Source organism: Scomber scombrus, chromosome 16 (assembly GCF_963691925.1).
Source record: "Scomber scombrus chromosome 16, fScoSco1.1, whole genome shotgun sequence".
Lineage (NCBI taxonomy): Eukaryota > Metazoa > Chordata > Actinopteri > Scombriformes > Scombridae > Scomber > Scomber scombrus.
This window is the reverse complement of record NC_084985.1, coordinates 18,379,796-18,393,834: the sequence shown is the minus strand read 5'-3', so window position 1 is coordinate 18,393,834 and position 14,039 is coordinate 18,379,796. Positions and strand designations below refer to the sequence as shown.

The following is a 14,039-nucleotide window of genomic DNA, read 5'->3' as shown; positions in this document are numbered from 1 at the left end:
CACTGTCTCTGTTTCTCTTTTTGTGTGTGTGTGTGTGTGTGTGTGTGTGTGTGTGTGTGTGTGTGTGTGTGTGTGTGTGTGTGTGTGTGTGTGTGTGTGTGTGTGTTTGTGTGTGTGTGTGCCCCCTCTTCCTTGTCACACCACAAGTTCACAGATACAGCTCGGTAACATAATAGAAATTGAGACCACGGCAGGAGACAAGAAGCAGAGAAACAGAGGCTGAGGAGAAAGTGGGAAAGTGGAGTTGTTAGAGAAATAATAAGACGACGTGTGTAGTAGAATATGTAATAATGTGTGTGTATGTGTGTGTGTGTGTGTGTGTGTGTGTGTGTGTGTGTGTATGTGTGTGTGTGTGTGTGTGTGTGTGTGTGTGTGTGTGTGTGTGTGTGTGTGTGTGTGTGTGTGTGTGTGTGTGTGTGTGTGTGTGTGTGTGTGTGTGTGTGTGTGTCTGTGTGTCTGTGTGTCTGTGTGTCAGTGTGTTGGGTGACACTGAGGGAAGGAGTGAAAATGAGAGAGGTGTTTGTGTAAGCAAGCAAAAATAATGGTAAATGTGGAGAAAGGGAGCAAAGATGGGTTAGAGGAAGGGATGAGGAGGAAAAAGAGGGAAAATCTTGAAAGAAGGAAGGATGCAAAGGAGGACGGATGGAAGCAAGGAAGGGCAAACAAACAAGGAAGAGTGAAGAAAAGAAGAAAGAGATGAAACAGGGACGGAGGAAGGAAAAGACAGAAGAAGGGAAGGGAACAGAAGGAAATAAATTGGTTAAAAAAAGGGAAGGGAGGAAGGAAAGAAAACGCAAGGTGAAAAGAGAAGAAAAGAGGAGAGAGAGAGAAAGAAAAAGAAGAAGAAAAGCAAAGCATTGGGAATGAATGACAAATGAAAGAAAATAGTGAGGAAAAAGGAAAGGAGGAAAGAAATGAGACAGGGAGGGAGGAAGACAGGAAGAAAAACATTAAAATAGGGAAGGAAGGAAGGGAGAGAAAAAGGAATGGATATGGAAGAAAGAAAACAGAAAGAAAGGAAGAGAGGAAAGAAAATGCAAAATAGGGAATAAACGAAAGGAAGCTGAGAGGAAAGTTTAAAAGAAGGAATGATGGTAAGAAAGAGTACAGAAGACAAAAACAAAGGGTTTTGATATAGCAGAGAGAGGAGTGAGAAATGTAGAAACTGAGAGACAGAGAGGGCGGGCGGGAGAGAAATAATGAAAGAGGTGAGGAAAGAGAGTTGACTGAGAGACAGAAAGAAAGAAACAGAGAAGAGGAGAATGAGAACAGTCACGACTGCTGCTTCATCAGCCTCGGTGTAATTGAGCAGCGTTCACAGTTCACAATGACCGTAATGAATATTTTATCACTGCTTAAGGGGCATTAACACTAACAGGGAACTTCGCTCTGTCCTGCATGTATCGAGAGAGCAGGAAACAGCTGTCACCACCGCTTCATTCAAGTGTTTCCAAAAACAGTGTTCTGATAAATGATAACCAGACTGTAAACAGTGATAATGTGTTCATTCACCACCTTTGTTTAAACTTGTTCTCATTTTGTTTTTATGGTATTACTCAGTGACTGGCTCGATGATACTACAGTATCATTATTATTGTTATTATTATGATCATCATCATTATTATTATTATTATTATTATTATTATTATCATTATTATTATTAACAGAGTTAATGATACAAAAACTGACCATAAAATATTGTTGTTCCTGGCCTCAGTTGTGGCTTCCTGGTCCTTGTAAAAAGAAACTTAAATTGAGATAATAGCAACAATCACACTTTCAGTCATAGTAGCCAGAGTAATAACTAAGCTAATAAAGGGGCTACTTTCTAATAATGCACCTTTTATGAAGAGTTTATAAAGTTACTTTTTCTGCAGGACACTTGTTTTTTTCTTTTTTTATTCCTTTAGTTCATCAGTGGACTGCAGTTTAAGCACTTTCCTCCTGGAAAAGTTATTATTAAGGATCGCCTGCAGGCATGTTTCAAGATATATTCAAAAATACTTTACTTTGACTAAAAAAATGGATCTGTTATGATTATTCCACAAAAACAAGTCTGTTTCCTCATTGAAATCCACACACTACCCTTCCCCTGTTATTGAAAAATGCTGAATATGTGAATATGCAAATATTTGTCATTTCATAAGTTGAACTGCTGGACATAAGATGTCTTCTACTTCAAATTTCCACATCACCATTGTATGTTGCATACTGGAACAGAATTGGATTCTCAATAAGAATCACTTGTGATGTGACAAATCTTCTTAGTTTTACTGAGCTCAGTGAAACTTTCCACTCTCAGTCAAACTCTACACATACATCATCCTGCACAGAGAAGCATAAACATCCAAAACAAAGATTTTTGAGTGGAGTACTTCAACATTTACAACTCCAGACTTAATGGATTATTAACCAAAAACTTCTTCTGTTGGCATATTAAAAAGGGATAGACCCTCTGACCCTTCATCATTTAACATTTGTATTGCATATTAATTATTGTACAGATTCAGCCTTGCTTATAGACACATCAGCAGCAGACGTACACACCCAGACACCCTTTAATAAATGGAGGATATAAACCATGCCTTACTGTCTACATTATACTCAACCCTTTAACCAGAGTATAAACAGTACGCTATACCTCGTCCATGTCTCTGTCTTTGCAGGTAAGGGTGACCTGATTGGGGCAAACCTGTCCTTAGATGACCGAGTGATAAAAACCAATGCGGATGTGAAAGCTCTGACCTACTGCGACCTGCAGTGTATCAACCTGAAGGGGCTTTACGAGGTGTTAGATCTCTACCCGGAGTACTCGGACCACTTTGTCCAGGACATCCAGCAGGACCTCACGTACAACCTGAGAGAAGGACACGAGACACATGTGAGTCATGCAAATGCTTTTGATCCTCATATGTGAACCTCACCCAGAATCAGGTTTCAATACATTATAACTAAAGTGATGAAATCATAAATTACTTTTTCACCAGAAATACGCAGATTAGTCAGAAAATGTGCGGTTTTACAATGAATGTATGATGCACATATTGTGAGGCTGTACTGATATATATTTGAATGATATAGTATAGTATATATATATAGTATAGTTTTAAAAAAACTACCTATTTATGTTATACTGACTTTTTATGCAGCCCCTCAGTTCAGCCTCTGTCTGTAACAGGCTATTTCTGCTCCTGTCTCTTTAATGCCCCCTCCCAATGAGCCCATTCTTCTGATTGGTCAGCTCCCGGAAGCTGCATCTTGGCCGACTTCTGGCAGATTGGGAGGCTACATTTACAAACAGTATTCTTTACTTGAAATATAAACTTATCAGCTAGAGCTATAAATATCCAAGTCTAAATCTGAAGCAAAACATGTGATTGGACAACATGGACATCCCATGGAACAACCTTAGCAACAAAGGCTAGAAAACAGATGGGCATGTGTGACTGATCTGTGATCAATTTGATGAGGAGGTAGAGGTAATATTGCAAACAGAGTGTTCAGATCATACATTCACCTCAAGTTTTGGACCTTTGATCATATGTAACATATAAATCCAACATCATAAAAGTACTGTATATAGATTACAGAAAATCATAAAAAGCATGTTATGTCCCCTTCGAAAAGAGTTATCTGAGATAACAAGTCCCCATGTATCCAAATGTTATTATGTTTTATGCTGTAAACTGACAATGATCACTGTAGTTCACATTAACGAGGTGTTGTGATGCTGACAATTTAGCTTCCAGTAATAAAAAGTGAAAAGAAAAATGAGGCAGAGGTTCAGAGGATGAAATGAAAAAGAAGGTTCTGATTGAAATAAGCAAACAAACAAACTAAAGAGATTTTCTGCTTCAAATTATGTTGAAATTAGATATACAATAAAATGTGTATGTTATTGATTCTTATCTTGTACTTCTCCCTTGTTTTAATAATATTAAGGTACCCTGACAAGCTCTAAAGGTTTGTATTGTTGCTGCTGTTGTGTGTATTGAAAAAAAGAAATGAATGACCCCTATTTATAACCCACAGCAGTGCAGCACAAAGAAACACTTTATATACACTTGCCAATTTATCTGTATAATGAATCAAGGTTCTGTAACAGTGTGTGATAATGACTAATGGGTTGAGAGACAGGAAAGAGGAAAAAAGAAGGGTTGAGGTTGGGAGGGTGAAGACATGGACTGCAGAGGCGGGCAACAGAAAGAAAGAGAAGGAGAAAAGCATTAAAATAAGAAAAGTGAGAGAGAGAGAGAGAGAGAGAGAGAGAGAGAGAGAGAGAGAGAGAGAGAGAGAGAGAGAGAGAGAGAGAGGGGGAGAGAGAGAGGGAGAGAGAGGGGAAAAAATAGCTGGAGCACTTAGAGGAGCACTGCTGCTGTAATTACAGTCAGGTGTTCCTGTCTGTCCTGCCCAAACACCACTGGCCCACTTACACACACACCACCACTGGCCCAATTACACACACCCACACACATACAAACACACACACACACACAAACACACACTCTCACACATACACACACACACACACACACACACACACACACAAACCTGCCAAAGGGCTTTTTAGGGAAGCTAGTGTGAAGAGGGGCAGCCCAAATCTCAGGACTGGGCCAAGTTTAAATGAAGACCAGAGGAAGGAGGCAGCTCAGGGTGGAGGCTGCTGTTTGTGTCTGTGAGATGTTGAGATTGCTGTATGGATATTATTGTGTTGCACAACACAACAATATCAGTGTACTGCTGTGAATTATTATACCATCACTGGTAGCTCTGCAAGCCTTGTAATCATGTATTATTTTCTTGCGCCCACTTTACAAAATAATTCACGTCTGAGCCTTGTGAAATATCTCCTGCGTAAATTAAAGACAAGAAAGGCCACATCTTGATTGCTCTTTCCTGCGGTTGATTTACTATATGTGTCCTCTCTGGATCTCTTCCAGGTCAAAGCCAGACTGTCCACAACACCTCTAGATACTCAGGTACTGGACCACGAGCACTCTAACACAAAGACTCTGATTAATGATGGAAGATCTAAAGGCAATATGCCCAGCTTTGAGACAAGAACCATTAGCTCAAAACACTGAGGTTGATCACCTCGCTGTATTTGTTGACACCAGTCCACAGTGTTTTAATCAGCTCGCAATAGAAAATAATGAAACTCAAATTAAGGCTCAACCCCAGATCAATTTTTATACTCTATGAAAAGTCTGCGGGGGAAACCAGCGGTAGACCTCCATCAATGATAATGGACTCAATTACTCTTTTAGTCTTAATGATTCTGATGGAGAGATTTTTCCTCTTTTTTGAGGGAGGAGAAGGATCAATTATGTTTGAGAATGAGTTAGCAGTCATTAAATAAATGCTGCACCAGAATAGAGTGCAATGAAATGCTCTACATGCTGTCATGCTGCTCTTTCACTGTTGACAATCTGCACAAATAACACAAATATAACAATCAATATTTAGATATTTTACAGAAAAATCTATTCAGCTGTTGGACAGATTAACTTCAAGCTGCTGTTGTTTTCCTCTGAGAGTGTTGGGTCAGAGGCCTCTGATCAATAAGTTACTGCGGACCTAATTTCTGCTATTATCTTCATAGTTGATCAGCACCCTTGCAATTTAGCAAAACTGCAGACCCTTCACAATAGAGGACACAGGTCGGCCTTTGTTATTCTGCAGGTCATAGCCTAAAATGTTGATCTGGGGATTTTTGGTTGACTTTGTCAATCCAGCTGAGTGTTCTCGCACTAAGAAGTCATTAGACATGAGTTTTTCAGAGTCATGGTATTAACTGTATTTTTCTAGTTGTAGTCAGATAAATATGGATGAGTGTATTCAGCATCTTTGGAGACAGCAGGAAAACAGGTTGCAAAAAGAGGAAATTTAAGAAAAGTAGGTAAGAAGGCTGACGCTTCACATGACTCAAAACAACATGAATTATTTTGACTTCATGTCAGCTATGTTTGTTCCAGTTATATAATCCACAAAAGTTAGAATCCACACTCTAAGGCTATATTCTAAAATGTCCTCAAATCATAGCTGATTGATATTTGTTTCTGCTTTCATCTATTACATTCGTGTACTGTTTTATTTTTCATTTCCAGCCAGGAGTGAGAAGGAACGGACGAGTGGTTCAGGGCTATCCACCCATCATCGAGACGCAGGAGGAACATGAGGAAGATGAGGAGGAGGAAGACGAGGCCATGTCTGGTTCTCTGTCATCGGAGCGGAACCAAGCGGTGAACCTCAGGGACACCGGTGGGAAGTCTCCCCTGAGCCAGCCCAGCCAGAAGACCACAGGACAGAGCTCCAGGAGGTCTCGGAGGAAGGTCCAGGAAATTACTCTCACCACTCTAGATCCTTCCAACCTGAGCCCCAGGTGAGTTTGACTGCCATTGATTTGTCAGTCTCTGTGTGTCTGTGAGTCTGTTTTATGTCTATTTTTACCATTTTTTAGCACGGCTCATACTATGCAAACTAGGTCCGGGTGCTTTTGACAAACTTAAAAGTCATAGTCAAAAGTGAGAGACAGTATTTTACGACAATTTATTGTCTTGTTGTTTGTTTGTTTTTTAATACAGTCCAAATACTTCATTTTAACCAGCTGCAGAACTTTTCTTTTACATTTTGGAAAATGATTTCTGTTAAGTTAAGCTAACTGTCTCCTGGCTTCTCATCTAACTCTCAACAAGAAAGTGAATTATTATGTTTTCCAAAATGTCAAACTATTCCTTTAATACCATGAAAACACAGAGACTACAGTATTACAATAACCACAATCTAAGACATTTTGTCATATGTTTGTGTCTTTGTTCTTCTGTGCTCTTGACATCACTGAAAATAAGGGCTTCCCCTCAATGATCTCCACAAGATTTAAATAAAGGTTAAATAAATAATATCACAATATTAGTGTTTTTTATTTACTATTGTTATTGTTACCACATTATCAGTAATAATCTTCACCTCCATTCACACATGCACACCTTTCCAGTGGTGAAAAGTAAATCCATTTATTTAGATAGATAGATACAGTAGATAGATAGATAGATAGATAGATAGATAGATAGATAGATAGATAGATAGATAGATAGATAGATAGATAGATAGATAGATAGATAGATAGATAGATAGATAGATAGATAGATAGATAGATAGATAGATAGATAGATAGATAGATAGATAGATAGATAGATAGATAGATAAAGATAGATAGATTTCCATTTTATGCAACTTTATACTTCTACTCAACTGTAATTCTGAGGGAAATATACTTTTTACTCCATTACATTGTTTTGACAGTTATAGTCACTGGTTATGTTCTTAATATAAAACATATGATGAGCTTAGAAAAAAATTATGTGTATGAATGTTTTAGATTAAACTATTAAAATAGTTAATTAGCTCCACCTTTGCAAAACAGAACAGTCAAATGCTACTTACACATTAATGCATCAGTAAAAGCATTATAATATATAATTGCGTAACTATCACAGGGTGCATTTTAATGCAATTGTTACTTTTAATACTTTATATTTATTTAGCTAATACTATGTACGTACGTTTACTTAAGTAACATTTTTAATGTAGGACTTTTACATGTTAAAGTGTATTTTTACGTATGATCTGAATACTTTATTCCAACGCTTCACTCCTCTCTCTGTGCAGGATAGTGGATGGTACTGAAGACAGTGAGGGTACAGAGACTTCCCTGGCATTCTCCTTCTCTACCAACCGTGGTTGTCCTCCCAAAGAACCAACCAGTGCCCAAGCATCTGCCTCAGGTCCTCCAATCATAGAATATACAGCTGTTTCTTCTCATGTATAACTTCATAAACTACCATTTACAATCTCTTTAACTTCAAAATCCTGGGTAGAGAAAAACGTTCACATTCCAAACTCTGTAGTACTGTTGTATAATGGGGGTGATTACTATGAATTTGCACTTCTGTCAATGCCTACAGTATTTATCAGCCACCTTAAATCACCAACTGCTGGGTGTAAATTTGTAGCTCTTGTTCCGCGCTGGGAGTGATTTGTAACATGCTAATTTGTGTCACAGATATGCTGCAGATCAGCACAGCGGAATTAGCAGCTAAAGCAGAGGAGACCAGAGGACAACTGCGACACCTCGACCAGCAGGTAGGAGTGTGTGTGTGTGTGTGTGTGTGTTTGTGTGTGTGTGTGTGTGTGTGTGTGTGTGTGTGTGTGTGTGTGTGTGTGTGTGTGTGTGTGTGTGTGTGTGTGTGTGTGTGTGTGTGTGTGTGTGTGTGTGTGAGTGGATATGTTTTAAGTCACTTTCAGGGGACACAAACTATTTTTAAGACTAGTTGATTGGAGGCAGTGTGTGCAATTTGGGACAAAAGCTGTTCCCAAAGTTGATACATTTTTAGTCAGTGTTTAAGGTAAGGGTACGGTTATGTTTAGCCAAGTAGTGGTTGTAGTTAGGGTTAAGGTACGTCTCCTAGAAATGAATGTAAGTCTATGTAAATACCCAAAAGTGACTTAAGCAATCCTGTGTGTGTATGAGAGAAAGGTAGAGGTAGAGACTGACAGAAAGACAGCGATAGAGGAAGACAGGTTGGCTAAAGGCAACAACACAGTGCCAGCGTTCAGGTAAGCAAAAGCCATATGGTTGTGACAGCAGGACTGAAAGGACTCAAAGATGTAATGAACCAAAAGAGATTTTAAGAAATAAAAAAATAATACAGTAATAATGTCACGCAGTAGGCAATTTTTCTCCAGAAGAGGTGGTTTTATTGTTTTTAAATAATGAGGCCTTGCAGGATGGCATCAAACATGATTTATACAGATCATTTTTCAACCATATGAACCCTATATTCATGTTTTTTCATGAGTCTGACAATAAATAAACAGAGTCTGTTGAATCATGTAATCCCGATCTAAAATGTTTTGTTTGTTTTGCTCCTTTTCAACAGGATTTAGTAATACTGTGCCTGTTCAGCTGTCATGGATAATATCCTATTTGGTTGTTTTATAGACTTCAGTAACTAATTGTCCAGCTTGAAATAATCTGTTCGTGCACACACAGTCTCTCGTGCTGTATCCTATGGTTTTGATTGGCGGGTGGCTAAATTGACATTAGACTTTTGGCAGGTGAGGAGGAGTGTTTGCTTCGTCCTGCTAAGCTTAAGTCTGTATCCTGGGTTGAAGGGATAGTGGCAGAGAGAAAAAGCAGGCTGAAGAGAACAGAGAAAAATAGAGTATTAGAAGAAGAGTAATAGGACTTTTTGAGTAGAGTGCAGAAGCAAATGAGAGAGGGATAAAAGGGAGGCGTGTGAGCAACAAAAGCATGGCACCTCCACTTGCACACACACAGTTATACACATTGGCTCTGTTGTCCTTTCTCTGTCTCTGTGGGTTACCAGTGTTTGACAGGAAGTCTCTCAGCATGGTCTTATAGGTTGTTAATCCTCACTTGGATCCATCCACACTGATCACCATAGGAGATGAAAAGGGGGTGCTGGTTTAAACCCTGTCTGCTTTCTCTACACATGTGTGTGTGCGCTGTGGTAAGGTGACTTTTTTTTTTTTTAAACAGACCAAATGAAAGCATTGGATATTATGTGACCCTTGCAGGGTGAATGCAAAATGTGTTTCTTTAGCAAAAAATATTGAATATATTAACATTAGCTTATGCCAGCATTATCTTATACTCATTGTTCAGTCTCTCCTCCAAAGCAATATATAAAGGTCAATAAAGTTGCAGCATCCACAACTAGAACAATGGCCAACACTCAAAGTGATGGTTCATGAAGAATTTATTGCCAATTCACACAGGAGGAAAACAAAACAGCTGTCATTATATTGCACATTTCCACACTCACACAGAAAAACCATAGCCATACAAATTTATAATAAACTGAAACTAAATTATACAAGTAAAAAAATGCCCATAAGTTAGTACCCTGCAGTCTATTTGCTTTGTACATTAAAACATGATGAGACCAGTCTAAGTTCTTATCCATTGAAAAAAGCCAGGAAGTGCACACCAAGAAGCTGTGCAGTTTAAATTAGCTAGGCTATCTGTACATTTACTTGATAAATAGAAAACAAGCAATCAACCTTAGAAAAACCTGAAGTGTAGCTAGTGTTCCCATAATGTCCCCACTTCCCACTCAATAAAGTAAATACACAAAACATTGACCGATTTTTAAAATAAGAATTTGGCCAATAACCGATGTATACCGATTTTTTTTTTAATTTAATATGTTTTGTAGTTATTTAATCCACAGAGAAAAAAAGAAATTATTGTTAAAAAAATAAAAAACTGAATTGTTGTGTACTATCTGAGTCCGACCATCCAACTGCAAATAACCAGAACATTGGCCAATGATATCAGCGAATTGTATCTTATTTACTGATAGGCCGATGTTAGTCAACAAGAGAAATATCAGCCGATTCCGTTATTTGGCCAATATATCGGTGCATCCCTAACTTTTACATGTGCAAACAGTTACCAAATTGCAATAAGCCAATGTTTCCTTTTTAAGACAACTCATGAACACAAAAATCCCTGCATGAGTCAATCAAAATTCTTAATCTCATAAATAACGACAACAGTAACATTTTTGCATTCAAACCTGAAGACCAAGGGCCTCTTGAAAGATCTACTTTTGCTCTGCAGTAAACAAAGTGGGGCAGCTTTCTTTTTTTCTCTTATCAGCATGAACAGAAAAGCACAAACTTCTATTCTAAACAAAAAAAAATGTGTCCGTCTGAAAAGTGAAAAGGTTAATTTCCTTGTAGATCCTAACCCAAGCTGCACAAAGGCGACTACATTTTAATGAACTACAAATTGTGTGAGCAATAAGCCAGCCCTGACATTCCTGTGACCTCTTACCTCTGCCCTTTAACCTTACGCTATATTTATGCCACTGAAGGGTTTATTATAGTTGGATATGAGTAAAATATGGCTGAAGAAAGACCTAACATGGTGACCTCTGTACTGTGTCATGGAAATCATACTGTGCACACAGGAGAGCAGAAACAATAAGAGCTGTGTCTGAACAATCTCAGTAATTTTCTCCATAATTACAAGAGGAGGCTAGAAAAGCACTACAACATGACACACACACACATATATCACACACACACTTGAGAATGTGACAGGGATACACACACACACACACACACACACACACACACACACACACACACACACACACACACACACACACACACACACAGTAGTAGTATATAGTGCATATAATTTAAAGCAGCTATAATTGATTTTGGGGGGTACACATATGATCATGTTATAAGTTTTGGTAAATGCGTTAGCAAATAGTTACAAATAGCAACATTAACATCCAATAGGAGTTATTTTTCTGGTCACCTGGCTAATATAAGTCCAATACTAAATCTTCTTGGAGCTCTTTTTTGGTCTCCACCATCTCCCGAGGTAAATATGTTAAATGTTCCACTGTGAGAAGTAGAGTTTTTTTTGCTAAAGATAGCCTGCTGAACCAAAACAGTGACCTGAGCAAGAAAACTAAAACAACAAGCTGTAAGATACTAAAACACTTAATACAGCTGAGGGGCATTCATGGTCTCTGTGGGTTTCTTACTATGAGAAACACCTTTCACATTACATGAAGTCATTTGATCAACTGTAGATTTAAAGATATTGATTGATGCAGCTTTAAGGCATGGGTGAAAGGAAAATTATACTCAGATTGAATAATAAAATTAAAGTGTGTCATCTACATGAAACTTAAATTTAGATGACCAGTTGTATAGTAAATGTGTTGCATCAAACTGAACAGTAGGCAAAGAAAGACTGCTGCTTGATCGAGCAGGCAATCAGGATTTCAGTTTGATCTGATTAATCTGTTGATGTACTGTGACCTAGCAGATTACATGCTCAATTAGAGTGCTGCAGTACTTCTCCTGAACCCTTATTCTGATTCAGGTGTTTTTTTGTCAATTACATACAAGTTAGCATAAGAACTATATGATTTAACGATGCTTTTACTATTCTTTATTGAGCTCAACATGTACCTGCAGCTGAAAAGGGTTCTGGTCAACCATGGCTGCTGTTTGTCTGACCGTCTCTACAGACGGTTGTCTCAGAGGTGGGAGTACTGGAATCATGTTGACAGCGTGTCAAATTGGACTGTCCTGTCGCTCTCAGCTTTTCTATTTTTATCAGAGTCAGAGTGTAGTACCAGGCTTTTATCAGCCACTCCAGAGAGAGCGAGAGATGCGATAATTGTAGGATTGCGAAAGAGGGAGAGAAAATATTTTGTTCTCCTAAATGATTGTCGGTGTAGTAGATCAAAGTCAAACAACCTCAATGGAACAAAATATTGAACATATAACAGAATACAACTACATGTGCATTTGGACTATTAACTGATTTCTGTGTGAGGAAAAGAATTTGTACTACATTTTTAGGGTAAGCACATGCACATACCTGTTGTAGTTATGCCTTACAGTGTTCGCCCATGGAACTGAGAGTGGCCTTGCCTGATCTGATGACAACTTATGCGTGTAGCCTGATCACCTCTTGATGTATTCACTGGAGCAGTTCCCACCTAGAATTGTGTTTCCTGCTGTGGGCTGATGTGCATCCAGTAGCACTGATGATGTGCGTGATTGGCCTGATGAATGGTCATGGGTGCTTTGACTGGCAGAAGCAGATGGCACATTGGCAGGGCTTCATGCTCGTGCCCTCTGTGGACATGTCATGAGCAGAGAGCAGCTAATCACCCGTCCCTCCCCCCCTCATAATCGTAATGACCAATTATAGCAGCACAATGTTACATGCAAAACAGCATGCAGGAGACAGAAATATTTTGACCCAAAATGACTGACCTGAAGATACAAAATGCATCATTTGTGGGGCCTTTTATTTTTGATAATCAGTAAATGTTTCCTTGTTTGTCTTTATTACAGAGCCAGAAGAGTCAACTAAAGATGCTTTTTTGTTTGTGTCTGCAGGTGAGCACCCTTGGGCGGGAAGTGGCCGACCTCGGTTGTGTCATGAAAAGAATGGCCCAACTCATGGAGACCCTCATGACATCATTACCACACGCTTCAGTGGTCTGCCCCACACACTACTCCCCAGCACACCACACCTACCTGCCCCATCCTAACCCTCCACCATCTTACCCCTCCCCATCCTCGTCTCAGACTGCCTCCACCTGGACAGACACGCCCATGTCATTGCCCTCCTCTCCCCTCACAATCCCCCAGCAGCATGGTGCAATATGCCACATGGACTCTCTCACACATAGACCCCAGGACTTTCAGCACGGGTGCCCCAGCTCAACTCCACCTTTAACCCCCAACACATCTGCCTTTCAACTACAACACTCCTCCGTTGTTGCAGAGTCTCACCTGCCTTCCTCACCCCACGGCTCACCGGAGACTTCTAATTATGAAGATGGGGTTTCTGACTCCATCAGGTCAAGGGTATACTGTCCACCTCCGCAGGACGGGGGAGATGAGGGCCCTCATCAGAGCACTGGGGGCTCTCCTCAAACTGGATTTAGAGGAAACTACCAGGACCAAACCAAGGATTTGTAGCGAGCCTCCATATAACATTCCTGGACTCTGAAGGAATGTTTTCCAGGATATTTGCTGGGACATGTTCCTGCACTAAAGATCAAACTGATCATTGGAGGACATTTGCAGGGATGCAACTCAGATTCATTTTGTTTTAAAGGCACGTGTTTAAAAATCCGGTTGCATGAAAACAAGTGCAGAAGGCTTAGGTGTGTTAGCTTTACCTTATAGAGTCTTGGTGTTGTTAGACGGGAAGTAGAGGTTTGGGTCAATTGTGGAGCTGTGTAATGGCAGCTCTCTGGATAGAGTCGACTCCCAGCCCCCCACCTTGAGGCTCCTTCAGAGACCAATGGCAGGATTGTGCCATAATGGAGGACAAGAGTGATACGGTGTAGGAGGAGAGACTTCTTTGTTTTTCTTTTCTTTTTTTTTTGCTCCTGGCTAGAGATGGTTTCAGGTTGGCTGGGCTGGTTAGAGGAAGAGAAAGCATCATGAGTGGAGGTGGT

At 39.5% G+C, this 14,039-nt stretch overlaps 1 protein-coding gene across 1 annotated transcript in view; it reads left to right on the top strand.

Moving 5' to 3' along the window:
- Nucleotides 1–13,585, top strand: part of kcnh8 (potassium voltage-gated channel, subfamily H (eag-related), member 8) — a 47,198-nt gene extending 33,613 nt beyond the window's left edge. The window contains 7 exon segments of the mRNA XM_062435443.1: nucleotides 2,667–2,881; nucleotides 4,941–4,979; nucleotides 6,108–6,382; nucleotides 7,669–7,784; nucleotides 8,063–8,142; nucleotides 12,967–13,470; nucleotides 13,472–13,585. Coding sequence (XP_062291427.1) covers nucleotides 2,667–2,881; nucleotides 4,941–4,979; nucleotides 6,108–6,382; nucleotides 7,669–7,784; nucleotides 8,063–8,142; nucleotides 12,967–13,470; nucleotides 13,472–13,585 — 1,343 coding nt within the window.
- The last annotated feature ends 454 nt before the right edge of the window (nucleotides 13,586–14,039 follow it).